Genomic DNA, 19,407 nt, shown 5'->3' with positions numbered 1-19,407 from the left:
TACTTCCCTCTGTCTCCCTGCATAGATTCCCATCCCCCTGCCATATTAGTTTAATCCCTCCCCACCAGCACGAGCAAACACTCCCCCCTAGGACATTGGTTCCAGTCCTGCCCAGGTACAGACCGACCAGTTTGTACTGGTCCCACCTCCCCCAGAGGAAACGTTATAAGGACACCCTGAAAGCCTCCCTGATAAAATGCAACAACCCCAACGACACCTGGGAGTCCCTGGCCAATGACCACCCTAAGTGGAGGAAGCGCATCCGGGAGGGCGCTGAGCACCTCGAGTCTCATCGCCGAGAGCATGCAGAAATCAAGCGCAGGCAGCGGAAGGAGCGTGCAGCAAACCAGTCCCACCCTCCCTTTCCCTCAACGACTATCTGTCCCACCTGCGACAGGGACTGTGGCTCTCGTCTTGGACTGTTCAGCCACCTAAGGACTCACTTTAAGAGTGGAAGCAAGTCTTCCTCAACTCCAAGGGACTGCCTATGATGATGATATAAAGGGATTACAGTCATTTAAAATACACTGCAATGAAAATGCTTCAACTCTTAAAAAGGCGTGTTAAAAATTAAATCTACACAATTTACTTAAAGCGCAAAGCCTTTTCATGAGGCAGAATAGATCTTCAATTGCCCGCGCAAAATTGATTGCATCTGGGAAGAGCATTGGAGTTGTATAATACTCGGGGTGAGATACTGGTCACACAGTCACCAGCAGTGGCAGGAGCAACTGGAGTTGATGAATTAAGGGTGTCACACAGAGGAAAGCAACATGGACAGAACTAATGCAGGTAGAATCTGTACTTCGGGCATTTCAACAAAAAAAAAAATTCAGGTCCAATATTCAATCAGCGATTGCAAAGATGATTCACAAAGTGCTGTGGGAAATGGGCTGGTTGAAGACAAAGTATTTCCAGGAGAAGCTTTACATTAATATCAAAGATTAATGTGGCTCGATTGCTGCTAGGATGTGGAAATTAATGTTAAAATGCGAGCTCTGAATCAGTCAGCACAAACTAACAGCCACAGCAGAGAAAGCCATTTGAAAACGCTTTGCCTTCAAGTCTGGTTTCAGATTTAAAGAAAATGTAAATAGCATTAAGTTCACGATCAATTATTTTGTAGATAAGTATACATCAGCCCATATTTTGCATTCTCTGGTTCCAGACCATTATGTCCCCAGGATTGAATGCCATCGCTATAAGAATGGGTTACGGGGAGCGGGCGGGTAAGTGGAGCCGAGTCCACGGCCAGATCAGCCATGATCTTGTTGAATGGCGGAGCAGGCTCGAGGGGCTAGATAGCCTACTCCTGTTCCTAATTCTTATGTTCATATGAGTGTAGTCACTGATGTAATGTAGGAAACGCACCAGCCAATTTGCGCACAAGCAAGCTCCCACAAACAGCAATGTGATAATGGTCAGATAATCTGGGGTGTTTTGTGATGTTGATTGAGGAATAAATATTGGCCCCAGGACACCGGGGAGAACTCCCCTGCTCTTCTTCCAAATAGTGCCATGGGATCTTTTACGTCCATCTGAGGGGGCTGACGGGGCCTCGGTCTAACGCCTCATCTGAAAGACGGCACCTCCGACAGTGCAGCACTCCCTCAGCACTGCACTGGGAGTGTTGGCCTGGATTTTTTTTTTTGCTCAAGTCCCTGAGTGAGACTTGAACCCACAACCTTCTGACTCAGAGGCGAGGGTGCCGCCCACTGAGCCCCGGCTGACAGAAGCCATAATGTTGAACACAGACAGCACTAATAAACTCTCGGCAAGTCTCAACAGCAAAGAAAGATGTGTAGCTGCAGCACTAAGGATTCTGCTGGTTCCTAAATTACAGATCCAGAGTACTGCGGTGATTAAAAATGGGAAAATAATGCCAACTATTCCGCAAAACTACGCCACGTGGGATGCTATTCACAGCCTGATTCGGAGCCTGGATGAAAGAACATTTTAAGAACATAAGAAATAGGAGCAGGAGTAGGCCCTAGGGCCCCTCGAGCCTGCTCCGCCATTCAATAAGATCGTGGCTGATCACCAACTTCAACTTGCCCAATCTCCATATCCCTCGATTCCCCTAGACCCCAAAAATCTATCGATCTCAGCCTTCAATATACTCAACGATTCAGTATCCACATCAAGCTGCGGCAGGACAGCCCAGGGGGTTTAGCGGGGCGAGAAAGAAAATGAAGATGCCCAGTACACTCGAGTTGGAAGAGCAGAGGGTATGTGCCCAGACATAGGACACTGGAGAAGCTTCCAGAGCTAGGGAGGAACAAGGCCACGGAGGGTTTGGAAGTGAGGACGAGTAATGAAATAAAAACAAAAGGCCAAGGGAGAGGACTGCACTATCTTTAGGAGCTGGATGTTTGTAGCCACATAGGCCGAAATGTTCTTGGCTTCTTCACCCGGACTCAAATTCTTTGGCAATGGATATTTTCGGCATGCGCTCTTAACATGAAAGGTGAATCATATTAAACCGGTGAAATTCTTCATCTTAGTCTATAATAGTCATATCACCCAGTTACATTCCCCACATAAGAACATAAGAAATAGGAGGTGTAGGCCATTCGGCCCCTCGAGCCTGCTCCGCCATTCAATAAGATCATGGCTGATCTGATCATGGACTCAGCTCCACTTCCCCACCTGCTCCCCTTATCATTCAAAAATCTGTCTATCTCCACCATAAATATATTCAATGACCCAGCCTCTACAGCTCTCTGGGGCAGAGAATTCCAAAGAATCACGACCATGAAAGAAGAAATATTACCCTGTTACATACCCCACATATTACCCTGTTACATACCCCACATATTACCCTGTTACATACCCCACATATTACCCTGTTACATACCCCACATATTACCCTGTTACATACCTCACATATTACCCTGCTATACACCTCACAAATAAGTGTTCTGGTTAATGAAAGGCTTTCCCAGTTAATACAAGATGCTTGGTGCAAACTCTCACTAGTTTTACTACTATGGACTGAAAGAGGACATTCTGCGACAACTGTTAACTTCATTCCTAAGTGCCTCCATTGTGTCCTTGTGTTCTAATACACTGTGCCTAACAGTGTGGCCTCTCTACACTGTAGCCGTTTATTCCAGCACACCAGTGACAACATTCTGGAGGTTGTTTAGACATTTTTGTGAAGGGCATGCAACAATGCCCAGTTTAAAGATAGACCAACATTCTTTCTCCAGTCCACACTTCAGTATTGTACAGCCAATTTAACAATGTACAATTTGAGAGCTATGAAAGATGCTTGTTGGCCAATTGCATTTGAGTGGGCAGCTGTAGGAATTAAATGTTACGGTGTTGAGTAATAAGATCACCAGAGCATAGCATTATTGCAGCGTACACCATGGAGTAAGACCTGAGTTTATGTTCACAACTCGCACGCATAGCAAGTCTTGACATCAGCAATTTTTTTGTTCATTCGTTCCGGGATATGGGCGTCGCTGGCGAGGCCGGCATTTATTGCCCATCCCTAATCGCCCTTGACAAGGTGGTGGTGAGCCACCTTCTTGAACCGCTGCAGTCCCGTGTGGTGAAGGTGCTCCCACAGTGCTGTTAGGGAGGGAGTTCCAGGATTGTGACCCAGCGACGATGAAGAAACGGCCGATATATTTCCAAGTCAGGGTGGTGGGGTACTTGTAGGTGGTGGTGTTTATCCATGCGCCTGCCGCCCTTGCCCTTCTAGGTGGTACAAGTCGCGGGTTTGGGAGGTGCTGCCGAAGAACCCTTGAGAAGAGCCATCAGAAAAGGTCTAGGCAGAAGGTTGGTGCTTCTCCCCAACACAGGGAGGTTTAACCATGTGCTAACAATACCAAAAAGAAAACATAATTTGGGCCGTTTCCATACGCTGCAGCCACAGTGCGCCGGTGGTGGAGGGAGTGAATGTTTAAGCTGGTGGATGGGGTGCCAATCAAGCGGCTGCTTTGTCCTGGATGGTGTCGAGCTTCTTGAGTGTTGTTGGAGCTGCACTCATCCAGGCAAGTGGAGACTATTCCACCGCACTCCTGACTTGTGCCTTGTAGATGGTGGAAAGGCTTTGGGGAGTCAGGAGGTGAGTCACTCGCTGCAGAATACCCAGCCTCTGACCTGCTCTTGCAGCCACAGTATTTATGATGTTGGTCCGGTTAAGTTTCTGGTCAATGGTGAGCTCCCAGGATGTCGATAGTGGGGGAGTCACCATAATTATGCAGAACTGGAGTCACATATAGGCCAGACCAGGTAAGGATGGCAAGTTTCCTTCCCTAAAGAGGACATGAGTGAACCAGTTGAGTTTTTATGACAATCCAAGCGCTTCACTCTCATGTTTACTGGTACCAGCTTTTTATTTCCGGATTCTTCCTTGCATTTTTTTTATTTAAATTGAATTCAAATTCTCAATCGGCCATGGTGGGATTTGAACTCGTGCTCTCTGGATTACTATTCCAGTAACATAACAACTACATAAGAAATAGGAGCATGAGTCGGCCATTTGGCCCCTCGAGCCTGCTCCGCTATTCACTAAGATCATGGCCGATCTGATTCTGGCCTCAACTCCGCTTCCCTGCCCGCTCCCCATAATCCTTCACTCCCCTGTTGCTCAAAAATCTGTCTATCTCCACAGTAAAATATATTCAACGACCCAGCTCTCTGGGGTAGAGAATTACAAAGACTCACGACCATCAGAGAAGAAATTCCTCCTCATTTCTGTTTTAAATGGGCGACCACTTTATTCTAAAACGATGCCCGCTAGCTCTAGATTCCCCCACAAGGGAAAACATCCTCTCTGCATCTACCCTGTCAAGCCCCCTCAGAATATTACACGTTTCAATAAGATCACCTCCCATTCTTCTAAACTCCAATGAATATAGGCCCAATCTGCTCAACCTTTCTTCAGAAGACAATCTTCATAAGACTCTGTTACAATACCCATGATAAATGCAGTCTCTGTTTCTTTAAAATATCAATTTGACTAAAAGCATAATAGTTGACAATAACCATTAAGGAGATTGCAGATTAAAAATTACTAGTGCTGAATGAGTGTATCGCAACCAAAGTGAATCGGAAGTAAGAAGCACAAGAGAGTTTTTCGGACGTACCAGTTACCTGTGAAGGGACACTCAGGTCATCCAGGTATGTACAAGGACGCTGATTTAACAAGCTCATGCGGTAAGGACCCTCGCTATATAGTCATGCGGCAGGTCAATTTTTGTTGGACCTCCTCAAAATCTGTGCCACCACACTACCAATGAAAAGGCCTTTTACTGTTGGGTGTGGGGAGAGCCTGTCCCTGAACAAAGATCATGGCCCATAAATCCCTCTTACCCCTCAATGGGGCAATGATGGATCTTCAATCTGAACGCTCGTGGGAGGAAAAGTCAATGAGAAATAATCGAATATGGTTTCCTTTACAGAAAGGCCCTGCACAGCATTGTACATCCAAAGGAACTACAAGAAAGGCAGAATAAAATGTCAACTGCTCTGTGAATTCATAATATTTAGGAACATAGGAACAGGAGGAGCCCATTTAGCCCGTCGAGCCTGTTCCGCCATTCAATGAGATCATGGCTGATCTGCGACCTAACTCCCTATACCCGCCTTAGGCCCATATCCCTTAATACCTTTGGGTAACAAAAATCTATCAATCTCAGATTTAAAATTAATTGATCGAGCATCAACTGCTGTTGGCGGAAAAGAGTTCCAAACTTCTACCATCCTTTGTGTGTAGAAATACTCCTGTGAAGCACCTTGGGACGTTTCACTATGTTAAGGGGGCTATATAAATGCAAGTTGTTGTTGTTTCCTAACTTCACTCCTGATTCTGCCCCCTAGTCCTAGCCTCCCCAACCAGTGGGAACAGTTTCCCCCCCCAGCTACCCTTAAAATCTTGAAAACTTCAATCAGATCACCCCTCAACTGTCTAAATTGGCTGTAAACATAGAAACATAGAAAATAGGTGCAGGAGCAGGCCATTCGGCCCTTCGAGCCCGCACCACCATTCAATATGATCATGACTGATCATGCAACCTCAGTACCTCACTCCTGCCTTCTCTCCACACCCCCTGATCCCTTTCGCCGTAAGGGCCACATCTAACTCCATTTTGAATATATCTAACGAACTGGCCTCAACAACTTTCTGTGGTAGAGCATTCCACAGGTTCACAATTCTCTGAGTAAAGAAGTTTCTCCTCATTTCGGTTCTATATGGCTTACCCCTTATCCTTTAGACTGTAATCCCTGGTTCTGGACTTCCCCAACATCGAACCTGCTCAATCTTTCTTCAGGGAAGTGGAGTTGAGATAGAAGATCAGATCAGCCATGATCTGATTGAATGCTGACCAAATGGCCAACTCCTGCTCCAATTTCCCATGTTCTTATAGTGTTTTGAGACGTCCGGTGGTCGTGAAAGGTGCTATATAAATCCAAGTCTTTCTTTAGATTCCAGTGAATACAACTCTAGTTTGCGTAATCTCGCCTCGTAATTTCACCCCTGTAGTCCAGGTATCTTTCTGGTAAACCTACCCTGCACTCCCTCCAAGGGCGATCGATCCTACCCAAGGTGTGGTACCCTTTATTTCACTTGTAAATTAGCATTATGCAATCACATTTGACTAACCAGCATCATTCCTTGATTCAAGACGCAACAGGCTTCTAAAAAGTGGAGTGGGACAGCATTGCTTGAAGCAAGTCTTCAATCATATTCAATTCTTTATGTGGCAACCAGCCAAGGCTTCCTCCAATTGGATTATCTGACCACTTAAATTCGCAATATAAAAATTGGCTCAGCGTCCTTTCCACTTGGGGAAACCGCTGAAAATAAGTCAGCGCTCCAGAAACCGTAGATCATGAAATTTACATATACAGTCTGCAACTTCCCGAAGGGAAAATTCATTTACAGCTTAATTTAGAAACATTTTGCTTCCAAATTTAAATCATAAACAACCCAGTTGGCCGAGACAATCAATTTTACTATTTAGCTGCATGGTTAGGAGACGGGTTTCCGCTTACAGCGCGGTATGTATCAAGGACATGGTCTGAGTCAGACCATTAGGGTAGTGGGCCCGGAAGAGGCAGCAGGGAAGGCACGAGAGACAGATTATGAATGCGAAAGTCTCCGTGGGTTAGTCCTGTGCTCCTGCACTCGCTGACCTACGTTGGCTCCCGGTCCGGCAATGCTTCAATTTTAAAATTCTCAATTTTGTTTTCAAATCCCTCCATGGCCTCGCCCCTCCCTATCTCTGTAATCTCCTCCAGTCCCACATTTCCCCAAACCACTCCCCCACCCTCCCCCGCCCCCGAGATATCTGCGCTCCTCCATTCTGGCCTCTTGAGCATCACCGATTTTCATCGCTCCATCGGTGGCCGTGCCTCCAGCTGCCTGGGTCCCAAACTCTGGAATTTCCTCCCTCAGCCTCACTCCTCCTTTAAGACGCACCTAAAAACCTACCACTTGTGAGCAAAAGCTTGGTCACTGTCCAAATAGCTACAAGATGCACTGCAGCAACTCGCCAAGGCTTCTTAGGCAGCACCTCCCAAACCCGCAACCTCTACCACCTAGAAGGACAAGGGCAGCAGGCACCTCCACATTCTCCCCCCAAGTCACACACCATCCTGACTTGGAAATATATCGGCCGTTCCTTCGTCGTCGCTGAGTCAAAATCCTGGAACTCCCTCCCTAACAGCACTGTGGGAGCACCTTCACCACACGGACCGCAGCGGTTCAAGATGGTGGCTCACCACCCCCTTCTCAAGGGCGGTTAGGGATGGGCAATAAATGCCGGCCTTGCCAACAACGCCCACATCCCTTGAACGAATAAAAAAAAAACTTACTGTCTGGTGACTGGAAAATGGGCATTACAGGAAGTCATCAGAACTGTATGCTTAAATCCAATATCTCTACATTATAATGGTAATTCCCCAACCCATGGAACTCAGGATACTGTAACCATTACTTTTCACTGATGCTGAAAATGAACTAATCAGAAGTGTTCATTGAAATACAGCGCCTCAGTGAAGGATTGGTGTGTTAACAGTTGCTGAGAGTGAGCCTTATTTGTAGAAGTCACACTCCAATGCATGCTGAAAGAATATATTTCCCCTGAAGACTCTTCATATTAACATGCCTGGGAAACGAAACCCATTAGCTTGATACATACTCTCATTAATAACAGGGAGGAGGCCATTCAGCCCCTCAAGCCTGTTCCGCCATTCAATTAAATCAAGGCTGATCTGTATCTTAACTCCATTTACCCGCCTTGGTTCCATAACCCTCAATACCCTCGCCTGACAGAAATCTAGACTCAATGGGCCGAATGGCCTCCTCTTCTGTACCACAGTGTTAATGAATATCACACAAAGTACAATTGACAGCAGTCCTTGCATTTGATGCATTTAAGGGGAAGCTAGAAAAATACACGAGGGAGAAAGGAATAGAAGAATATGGTGATAGGGTGAGATGACGCAGAGTGGGAGGAGGCTGGTATGGAGCATAAACACCGGCACGGACCTGTTGGGCCCAATGTCCTGTTTCTGTGCTGCAAGTGCTATGGATGTGGAAGGAAAAAAGAAAGAAAGAAAAGAGGAGAGAGAGAGAGAGAGAAGAAAGAGAGAGAAGAAAGAGAGAGAGAAGAAAGAGAGAGGAGAGAGAGAGAGAGAGAGAGAAAGAAAGAGAGAGAGAGAGAGAGAGAGAGGAAAGAAAGAGAGGAGAGAGAGAGAGAGAGAGAGAGAGAGAGAGAGAGAGAGAAAAACAGACAGAAGAGACAGAAATGTCTCAAAGTCAAATCTAGTTGCACTGAAACTACTGGAAATAGGATTCAACACCAAAAGAATTACCAACATTTTGCAATGTCAAGGGAAAAATCTAAAGAGTTCTAGATACCACTGTGGACTTGGAGTAACATAATCACAGTCGCTATCAGTGCAACCCTGAGGGAGTGCTGCATTGCTGGAGGTGCTATCTTTTGGATGAAAATTAAAACCGAGGCACTGTTTGCTTGCTGAGATGGACATAAAAGATCTCTCGGCACTGTTCAAAGATCAGGGAGTACTCCCAGTGTCCAAGCCAAATCTCATCAAAGGATCCCACTTTTTAATTTATTCCAGAGAGCATGAAGAAGTTGCTTTGCTAAATAAACCATCACAACTGATTTGTTCATTCGCTGTTTGTGGGACCTTGCTTTATGCAAATTTGCTGCTATATTTGCCAAACAACAATATTGACTGAACTTTGAAAGTAATCCTTTGGGTGTAAAGCCCTTCAGGCTGGCCATAGGATGTGATAAGGTGCTATAGCAATGCAAGCTGTAAATCTGGATTGAACAATGTCGGTGTGAACATATTTAAAAAGAACAAACCAAAGACCTTGCATTTAGTTAGCGCCTTTCACAACCACAGGACGTCCCAAAGCGCTTTTTATTCATTCCTGGGATGTGGGTGTCGCTGGCAAGGCCGGCATTTATTGCCCATTCCCTGACCGCCTTCGAGAAGGTGGTGATGAGCCGCCTTCTTGAACCGCTGCAGTCCGTGTGGTGAACGTGTTAGGGAGGGAGTTCCAGGATTTTGACCCAGTGAATGAAGTACTTTTGAAGTGTAGTCACTGTTGCAAATGTTGTTAAATGTAGGAAAAAGTTCCAAATCTTGTCGAGGATCCAACATTTTAAACTTATTCTTAAGTCACACCCCATTGCTAAATAAGCCATCACGATAAGCTACACAAAGCCCAACATACTTCAGGCACTAATTTCATTATCAAATGTTCTATCCAAACAATGCTTATCGCCTTGTAATATTTCTCGTAGTTTCTGTGATACACGACAAGCAAAATCTTCCATGCCAAGCAGAAATTTTAGGAGTTGAGCCAAAAAGTAATCACAAACTACACATTTAAAACAGATTTCTTCTGCTCAATAGTGGGACGTCTCTCAGCCTCAAGTCTCCTCGTTTCACAAATGCTTCAAACATGAGATTTTTTTCCCCGCTAATATTCACCCATTTATTACACTCGTCCCCGAACTGTGTAATGTCAAACTTTCTTCCAGACTTCTACTGCTTTTCTTCAGCCACTTCACAATATGGGCAGCTCCGGCCAAGGTGAAGGTCCCACAGCCGAATAGCCTGCCGACTCTCGTGTGCTGGTCCTCACATATGGCCACTTAGGCCAAGGTACTGGAGGCTGGTCAGTGCCATCTGAAACAAGTTCCTCCTGCTCGTGACTCCGGAACCAGAGAGCAGACAAGATTCATTTACAATAAACTTGCTTCATACCAACTTAAGAAATAGGAGCAGGAGTCAGCCATTCGGCCCCTCGAGCCTGCTCCGCCATTCAATAAGATCATGGCTGATCCGATCATGGACTCAGCTCCACTTCCCCGCCCGCGCCCCATAACCTTTGACTCCCTTATCGTTCAAAAATCTGTCCATCTCCACCGTAAATATATTCAATGACCCAGTCTCCACAGCTCTCTGGGGCAGAGAATTCTAAAGGTTCACGACCCTCAGAGAAGAAATGGGCGACCCCGTATTCTGAAACTCTGCCCCCTAGTTCTAGATTCCCCCACAAGGGGAAACATCCTCTCTGCATCTACCCTGTCAAGCCCCCTCAGCATCTTGTACATTTCAATAAGATCACCTCTCATTCTTCTAAACTCCAATGAGTACAGGCCCAACCTGCTCAACCTTTCTTCATAAGACAACCCCTTCATCTCCGGAATCAACCGAGTGAACCTTCTCTGAACTGCCTCCCAACACTTCGGTTGATTTATAATCTTTTACAAAGATTGCCTCAATACGCGTGGCCTCCATCTTCATTAAAGGCCAATCACCAATGATGTACAACATACCAATAAATGTATTATTATTATTATAATAGAAAATAAGACCAGAAAATGCTGGAAACACTCAGCAGGTCAGGCAGCCTCTGTGGAGAGAGAGAGAGAGAGAGAGAGAGAGAGAGAGAGAGAGTTAACGTTTCAGGTTGATGGCTCTTCGTCAGAACTGGAAAAAGTTAGAGATGCCACAGGTTTTAAGTGAGTGTAGAGGGCAGGGTAAACGGGAAGGGGAGGAAAAAACAAAGGGAAGGTCTGTGATAGGGTGGAAGGCAGGAGAGATTAGAGAGACAAAAGGGATGATGGTGCGAGGCAAAAGGAGATGGTAATGGGACAAGTTAAGGAACAAAAGATGAGTCTAGATAGGGAGTAAATGGGAAATCATCTTAACTTGTCCCATTACCATCTCCTTTTGCCCTGCGCCATCGTCCCTTTTGCCTCTCTAATCTCTCCTGCCTTCCCTCCATCACAGAACTTCCCTTTTGTTCTCTCCTCTCCTCCCCTACCCCTTTCCCTGCCCTGGCACTTGCTTAAAAACCTGTTACATCACTAACTTTTTCCAGTTCTGACGAAGGGTCGTCGACCTTGAACGTTAACTCGGATTCTCGCTCCACAGATGCTGCCTGACCTGCTGAGTATTTCCAGCATTTTCTGCTTTTATTTCAAATTTCCAGCATCTGCAGTATTTTGCTTTTGTGCAATAGTGTTTGTAGCTTACTCGGCAACATGCCGGAACAGGCTCGAGGGGCTAAATGGCTTACTCCTGTTCTCATGTTCCTATTTCTCTGTATTGCCAATTTGGAAACTGTGTGTGTTTTGGAGGCATGCAAATTTTGGTCCAACAGATTTCACCAATATTTTGTTACTGTGCATTCAAGGTTTTGCAATGCAGAACTATAGAATGTATCGTAGCAATCCATGGCTGGTTGCCATGGTAATAGCTACCACTCACCGATGTCCAGAACAGATATAAATGGCCATCGAGCTGGGCATGGCTGAGTTAGTTCACGCATGCTGTCCAATCAGGGCTTGCCGTTCCTCAGCACCCTCCCCCGCATTCACTGAACTCACATTCTAGCCTAGGCAATCTAAAGCCAACTTGTATTTATATAGCACCTTTAACACGCCCCAAAGGGGCTTCAGAGGAGCGTTATAAAACAAAGTTTTTGACAGAGGAGAAATTAGGGCAGATGACCAAAAGCTTGGTCAAAGAGGTAGGTTTTAAGGAGCGTCTTGAAGGAGGAAAGAGAGGCGGAGAGGTTTAGGCAGGGAGTTCCAGAGCTTGGGGCCTTGGCAACAGAAGGCACGGCCACCAATGGTTGAGCGATTATAATCAGGGATGCTCAAGAGGGCAGAATTAGAAGAGCGCAGACATCTCGGGGGGGGGGGCGCAGGGCTGGAGGAGATTACAGAGATAGGGAGGGGCGAGGCCATGGAAAGATTTGAAAACAAGGATGAGAATTTTGAAACTGAGGCGTTGCTTAAACGGAAGCCAATGTAGGTCAGCGAGCACAGGGGTGAATCAAGTTAAATGTTGAGACGGGCGAGAAAAAAAGGCGGGAAAGGAAATAACTTTTAATAACCCAGTTAGCCACCTTCCAAAATCCTTGTACGGTGAATAAGCAAGAATGGCCCATTATGAGATTAGTATTAGTATTAGGCAGCCCCTCGTGTCGAGGATGGTCCGCATCCATAGCAAAGTGGGTGAGTTCACAGGTGTTTCAATGAGGGACCGGACATTCTAGGTCCCGAACTACATCCTGAAGGGTGGACGATGCCTGTGCGTGGATTTTTTTTTTTTAAAACCTGGGGTGGCCGTTGCACACCAGCCACCACACGGGCTTGACAGAGCTGGGTCTTGGTCCAGTGGCAAGGGTTAACCAGGACGACTGGAGACCAGCTCTGCTGCATGGACCTAGTGCGCACACATATCGCACAGTGTGGGCTGGGCCCGTGCTGCCCTTGGGCCCTCGCCTCTTTGGGCCCCGAATGAGATGTGACATTTTAACGAGAGAATCACGTTTTGGTCCCAGCTTACCGATCTGCAATGGATCTTTCACTGCCCGCACTCTGAACAGTTGCTCTCCTCGTTGGAATTCGTCTGCACTGCCGTTAGCCAGGCACGAGTACAACCTGAGGGCAAGATCAGAGACATGTCGTTAAGTTGCACCAACTGAAGTAAGGGACTGGTGGGAAATACAGCACACACAATTCCATAGAATCTACCGCACCAAAACAGGCCATTCGGCCCAACGGGTCCGTGCCGGGGTTTATGCTCCACACCAGCCTCCTCCCACCCCTCGTCATCTCACCCCATCACCATATCCCTCTATTCTCTTCTCCCTCATGTGTTCATCTCGCTTCCCCTTAAACGCATCTCTGCTATTTGCCTCAACCACTGCATGGGATAGCAAGTTCTACATTCTCACCACTCTCTGGGTAAAGGAGCGTTCCTTGAATTCCCCAGTGGATTTATTAGTGACCGTCTTATATTTATGGCCCCGGGTTTTGGGTTCCTCCACAAGATGGAAACATCTTCTCTACATTAGGCACTGCACGTTTGGTATTTGTGCCGTGAAAATTTGCCTATTCAAATTTCTGAAGTTCTATCCCCATCATTTGAATTTTAAAAGACATTTCCCCTGTCCGATGAACTTTACAATTTATTGTCCAACGTCCCCACACTACATTCCAGGCCAAGAAGCAGGTGAACAGCAGCCACAAACCCAATACGGACAAGGATGGCCGCAATTAACTCAGGTTGATTCTGTAGATGAGGAGGTTGACTTATGAAGATAGGTTGAGTAGGTTGGGCCTATACTCATTGGAGTTCAGAAGAAAGAGGTGATCTTATCGAAACATACAAGATAATGAGGGGGCGTAGACAAGATAGATGCAGAGAGGATATTTCCACTCATAGGGGAAACTAAAACTAAGGGACATAGTCTCAAAATAAGGGGCCGGCCATTTAAAACTGAGATGAGGAGAAATTTCTTTTCTCAGAGGGTTGTAAATCTGTGGAATTCTCTGCCACAGAGAGCTGTGGAGGCTGGGTCATTGAATATATTTAAGGCGGAGATAGACAGATTTTTGAGCGATAAGGGAGTCAAGGGTTATGGGGAGCGGGCAGGGAAGTGGAGCTGAGTCCATGATCAGATCAGCCATGATCTTATTGAATGGCGGAGTAGGCTCGAGGGGGCCAAATGGTCGACTCCTGCTCCTATTTCTTATGTTCTTATGTTAATGATAATGAGCCCACATTCCAGTACCACTGACTGGGTGGATTCCTGCCAGTGCAAGGACAACCAAGCCACACAACCCAATGTACCCAATTCACCAGACTGACTCCTGGGATGAGAGGTTGTCCTATGAGGAGAGATTGAGTAGACTAGGCCTATATTCCCTAGAGTTTGGAAGAATGAGAGGTAATCTCATTGAAACGTGCAAAATTCTTACAGGGCTTGACAAGGTAGATGCAGGGAGGATTTTTCCCTGGCTGGGGAGTCTAGAACCAGGGGTCACAGTCTCAGAATCGGCCATTTAGGGCTGAGATGAGGAGAAATTTCTTCACTCAAAAATGCTGCGAATCTTTGGAATTCTCTGCCCCAGAGGGCTGTGGATGCTCAGTCGTTGAGTATATGCAAGGCTGGGATCGATAGATTTTTGGATATTAAGGGAATCAAGGGAAATGGGGATAGTGCAGGAAAGTGTAATTAAGGTAGATGATCAGCCATGATCTGATTGAATGGCGGAGCAGGCTAAGGGCCGAATAGCCTACTCCTGCCATGAGCTACAAGGAGGGGCTGGGGATATTTACCTTGGAGACGAGCTAACATAAGATACAGAAACATCCTTCAACACCAGCGAGACTCCTGACCTGGTGTTGTCTACCCCTCAATGCTGTCACCGCTTACATTCCCAAATTAACTGCATCAGAACCTACCTGATATCATTAACGCCCTAATTAAAAAGGACCTATTTCCCTAAGCAGAGGGGTCAATAACCAGGGGGCATAGATTTTAAGTAATTGGTAGAAGGATTAGAGGGGAGTCGAGGAGAACTTTTTTCTCCCAGAGGGTGGTGGGGGTCTGGAACTCGCTGCCTGAAAGGGTAACAGAGGCAGAAACCCTCATTGCATTTATAAAATACTTGGATGAGCACTTGAAGCGTCGTAACCTTCAGGGCTACGGACCAAGAGCTGGAAAGTGGGATTAGGCCAGGTAGCTCTTTTCCAGCCGACACAATGGACCGAAATGGCCTCCTTCTGTGCTGTAAATTTCTATGATTATGATTCAATGTGTGCAAAGATGTCAACAGGCAGTGCAGGATAAACTAGTTAGCTTGGATTGTTGAACTATCACAAGGGAGTTTCTGGAGGGAATGACCCTCTCCTGAAACGCGTGATGAAAAACTCGCCAAGAGTACTATGATAATTCACAGAAATCTCATAATGGGCATTACAATACAAGAAGCAGGGAGTTCTCCTGCTGCCCTGACCAACATTCATTACTCAACCAAGACCAGATTGACTGATCACCCACTTCACTCTTGCTTGAGAGAGCTCGCTGTCTGCAAAGTGCCCACTGCATTTACATGAATTACAACAGTCTTTGTACTTCAAAGTAATTCACTGTACTTGAAAGATAGACATGATAAAAGCACTAAATAAACAGCAATTTGCCTTTTGAGGGAACAATTCTCAGTTTTATCCAAACTGCGATGGGAATTGAATAGGCAGTTCTAACGAAGGACCGACCAGCTGAAACGTTAAATATGGAAACCAAAACTGCTCGCAGAGTTACGAAAGGATATACTTGCTTTGGAGGCAGTTCAGGGAAGGTTCACTAGGCTGATTCCAGGGATGAGGGGGTTGACTTATGAGGAAAGATTGAGTAAGTTGGGCCTCTACTCATTGGAATTCAGAAGAATGAGAGGTGATCTTATCGAAACGTATAAGATTATGAGGGGGCTTGACAAGGTGGATGCAGAGAGGATGTTTCCACTGATGGGTGAGACTAGAACTAGAGGGCATGATCTTAGAATAAGAGGCCGCCCATTTAGAACTGAGATGAGGAGAAACTTCTTCCCTCAGAGGGTTGTAAATCTGTGGAATTTGCTGCCTCAGAGAGCTGTGGAAGCTGGGACATTGAATAAATTTAAGACAGAAATAGACAGTTTCTTAAACGATAAGGGGTTATGGGGAGCGGGCAGGGAAGTGGAGCTGAGTCCATGATCAGATCAGTCATGATCTTATTGAATGGCAGAGCAGGCTCGAGGGGCCATATGGCTGACTTCTGCTCCTATTTCTTATGTTCTTATGTTTTTCTCTCTCGACAAGATGCTGCCTGACCCATGACCATTTGTCAGCTGTGGCTCAGTGGGCAGCACCCTCGCCTCAGAGTCAGAAGGTTGTGGGTTCAAGTCACACTCCAGGGACTTGAGCACAAAAATCCAGGCTGACACTCCCAGTGCAGTGCTGAGGGAGTGCCGCACTGTTGGAGGTGCCGTCTTTCGGATGAGACGTTAAACCGAGGCCCCGCCTACTCTCTCAGGTGGACGTAAAAGATCCCTCGGCACTATTTCGAAGAAGAGCAGGGGAGTTATCCCCAATGTCCTGGGGCCAATATTTATCCCTCAATCAATATAACAAAAACAGATTATTTGGTCATTATCACAATGCTATTTGTGGGAGCTTGCTGTGCGCAAATTGGCTGCAGGGTTTCCTACATTAAAACAGTGACAATTCGAAAAGTACTTCATTGGCTGTAAAGCACTTTGAGACGTCTGGTGGTCGTGAAAGGCGCTATATAAATGCAAGTCTTTTTCTCTCTCTTACAATTTCCCCAATCAGATGTGACATAATTTGCATATGCAGGATGAATAAATGCAGTAAATCTTGACGGAAGTACAACACTGATACTTTATTAAACAGAGGATGTTAAAATAGGACACACACAACACACCACTTCAATGTGCTGTGGTAATTCAGTGACACTTCCTGTTCAAACTATTCTTGCTTAGATCAGATCAGAACAGGAAATGTTTGCAAATTGCACTCTCTCAGAAAGTACGGCACGGCAAAGACGCTCGGTGCTGTGCTAATGATGCGCACAGATTCACTCAAATTGCCAGTCAAAAAGTAAAACGGGCTACACCATTCCCAAAACGTAATTGCTAAGCCGAATTTGTTCAAAATCTGGATAATACCATAAATACACATCAGGCTAGACATTAACGTAGTCTTTTGGGGATAAAATTAAGGGTGTAAGCCATCAGATAACACAAGGTCATACAGTCCCTTAAGTTTCCCTCAAGAGGTGTAGCAGAGACCCAGCAGCAACATGACATCAGCACATCCTGATCAAGGTCCCCACCATCACAGAAATCAGTCTTCTGCCCATTCGATTCACTCCTCGTGATATCAGGGAGCGGCTGAGCGCACTGGATACAACAAAGGCTATGTCTGCGACCCCCCACCCGACAACACATCCTGGCTGTCGTGCTGAGGACTTGATCTCCAGAGCTAGCCGCGCCTCTAGCCGAGCTGCTCCAGTCACCGCTACAACACTGGTAGCTACCAGACAATGTGGAAAACTGCCCAGGTATGTCCCGGCCACAAAAAAAGGACAAATCCAAACCGGCCAATTACCACCCCATCAGTCTGGACAACGACTCCCACATCCCAGGAACGAATAATTTTTTTTTAAAAACTTTGCTCGGTTCAACTAGCGCCTTGTGATACTTAAATGGCAATCTTCCCTCAAAACCTCAGGCCAGGCAGCCAAAAGTCAGATTGAAGAGAGCCCAATAGGCGAGATATAGGGAGCTTCACTCGAGTATGGAAGATTAAGGGGTGATCTAATTGAGATGTTTAAAGAAAGAACGAAAGATTTTCACGATTACTGGACGTCCCAAAGCGTTTTATAGCCAATGGAGTATTTTTGAAGTGCAGTCACTGTTGTAATGTAGGAAACGCCAATTTGCGCACAGCAAGCTCCCACAAACAGCAATGTGAAAATGACCAGATAATCTGTGTTTGAGATGTTGGTTGAGGGATAAATATTGGCCCCAGGACACCAGGGATAACTCCCCTGCTCTTCTTCGAAATAGTGCCCTGGGATCCTTTACGTCCACCTGAGAGAGCATGTGGGGCCTCGGTTTAACGTCTCATCCGAAAGACGGCACCTCCGACAGTGCAGCATTCCCTCAGTACTGCACTGGGAGTGTCAGCCTAGATTTTTGTGCTCAAGTCCCTGCAGTGGGACTTGAACCCACAACCTTCTGACTCAGAGGCGAGGGTGCTGCCCACTGAGCCACAGCTGCCTCAGGGGATAAGTCCCCTGTTCTTCTTCGAAATAGTGCCATGGGATCTTTTACGTCCACCTGAGAGGGGCAGACGGGGCCTCGGTCCAAGCGGGCATAGCCTTAAACTCACAACTAGGCCGTTCAGGGGTGATGTCAGCAGGCACTTCACACAAAGTGTGGTGGAAATCTGGGAATCTCTCCACAAAACAGTTGTTCAGGCTGGGGGTCAATAGAAGATGCCAAACCAGAGATGGCTAGATGTTGGCTCGGCAAGGGTATTAAGGATACAGATCCAAGGCGGGTAGATGGAGTTAAGACACAGATCAGCCGCGATCTAATTGAATGGAGGAACAGGCTTGAGGGGCTGAATGGCCTCCTCCTGCTCCTACATGAGGAGGGTTAAAATCAGCAGCAAGAGCTGGACTGAGGTCAGGGGGAAGAGTGGCCGTTGGAACATCACGGTGTTGGGGAATGGAGAGCAAGTGCTGGAAGGAAGAGGCTGCCTATAGTGAGAAACACCTGAATGGAGAGCATGGATTTGGGAACGTCAGTAGACATGAAGGTGGGAATTATGGTGCAAAGAAGCAATGTTGATCCTAAACAAGGGCCGTGGATTACTTTCTGTAAAATAAAATTTGGGGGGGTGGAATTTTGGGTAGAGAGGGCCGACTTAAACACAAATCGTGTGACTTTTATGAACTACTTCGAAGAAGAGCAGGGGAGTTCTGCCCGGTGTCCTGGCCAATATTTATCCCTCAATCAACATCACTAAAACAGATTTATCTGGGTCATTATCGCATTGTTGTTTGTGCTATGCGCAAATTGGCTGCCACGTTTCCCACATTACAACAGTGACTGCATTCAAAAAGTACTTCATCGGCTGAAAAGCGCTTCGGGACATCCCGAGATCGTGAAAGTTTATTCTTTCTTGGAAACTAACCTCTTAACTAAGAGCCCCAAGGCTAGGTGTCAATCTGGTCTCTCTGTCTGTCTGTCCTCTGCAGCTTCTCCAGATCCTCAATATCCAGGGATCCAAATTAATACTCTGAATGTAATATACAAAAGCCTTGTATGGTCCAAGTATAATGCTCTTTGTTGGCTATTAATGGTCTTATGAAATAAGTGCCGATACCTGGTAGCACTATCGTGCTAAGTCAGAAGGTTGTGGGTTCAAGTCCCACTCCAGAGACTTGAGCACAAAACCTAGGCTGACACTCCGAGTGCAGTGCTGAGGGAGTGCTGCACTGTCAGAGCTGCCGTCTTTCGGATGAGACGT

The 19,407-nt window shown here is 46.3% G+C and overlaps 1 protein-coding gene across 7 annotated transcripts in view; it reads right to left on the bottom strand.

Annotated features, from left to right (window-relative positions):
• Positions 1-19,407, bottom strand: part of zswim8 (zinc finger, SWIM-type containing 8) — a 210,207-nt gene that overhangs the window by 121,859 nt on the left and 68,941 nt on the right. For all 7 annotated transcript variants that reach the window (XM_070865612.1, XM_070865607.1, XM_070865608.1 and 4 more), the window contains exon 4: positions 12,865-12,959. In XM_070865612.1, coding sequence (XP_070721713.1) covers positions 12,865-12,959 — 95 coding nt within the window. The remainder of the gene's footprint in view (positions 1-12,864; positions 12,960-19,407) is intronic.

Source organism: Pristiophorus japonicus, chromosome 22 (assembly GCF_044704955.1).
Source record: "Pristiophorus japonicus isolate sPriJap1 chromosome 22, sPriJap1.hap1, whole genome shotgun sequence".
Lineage (NCBI taxonomy): Eukaryota > Metazoa > Chordata > Chondrichthyes > Pristiophoridae > Pristiophorus > Pristiophorus japonicus.
This window is presented reverse-complemented; position numbering and strand designations above follow the sequence as displayed.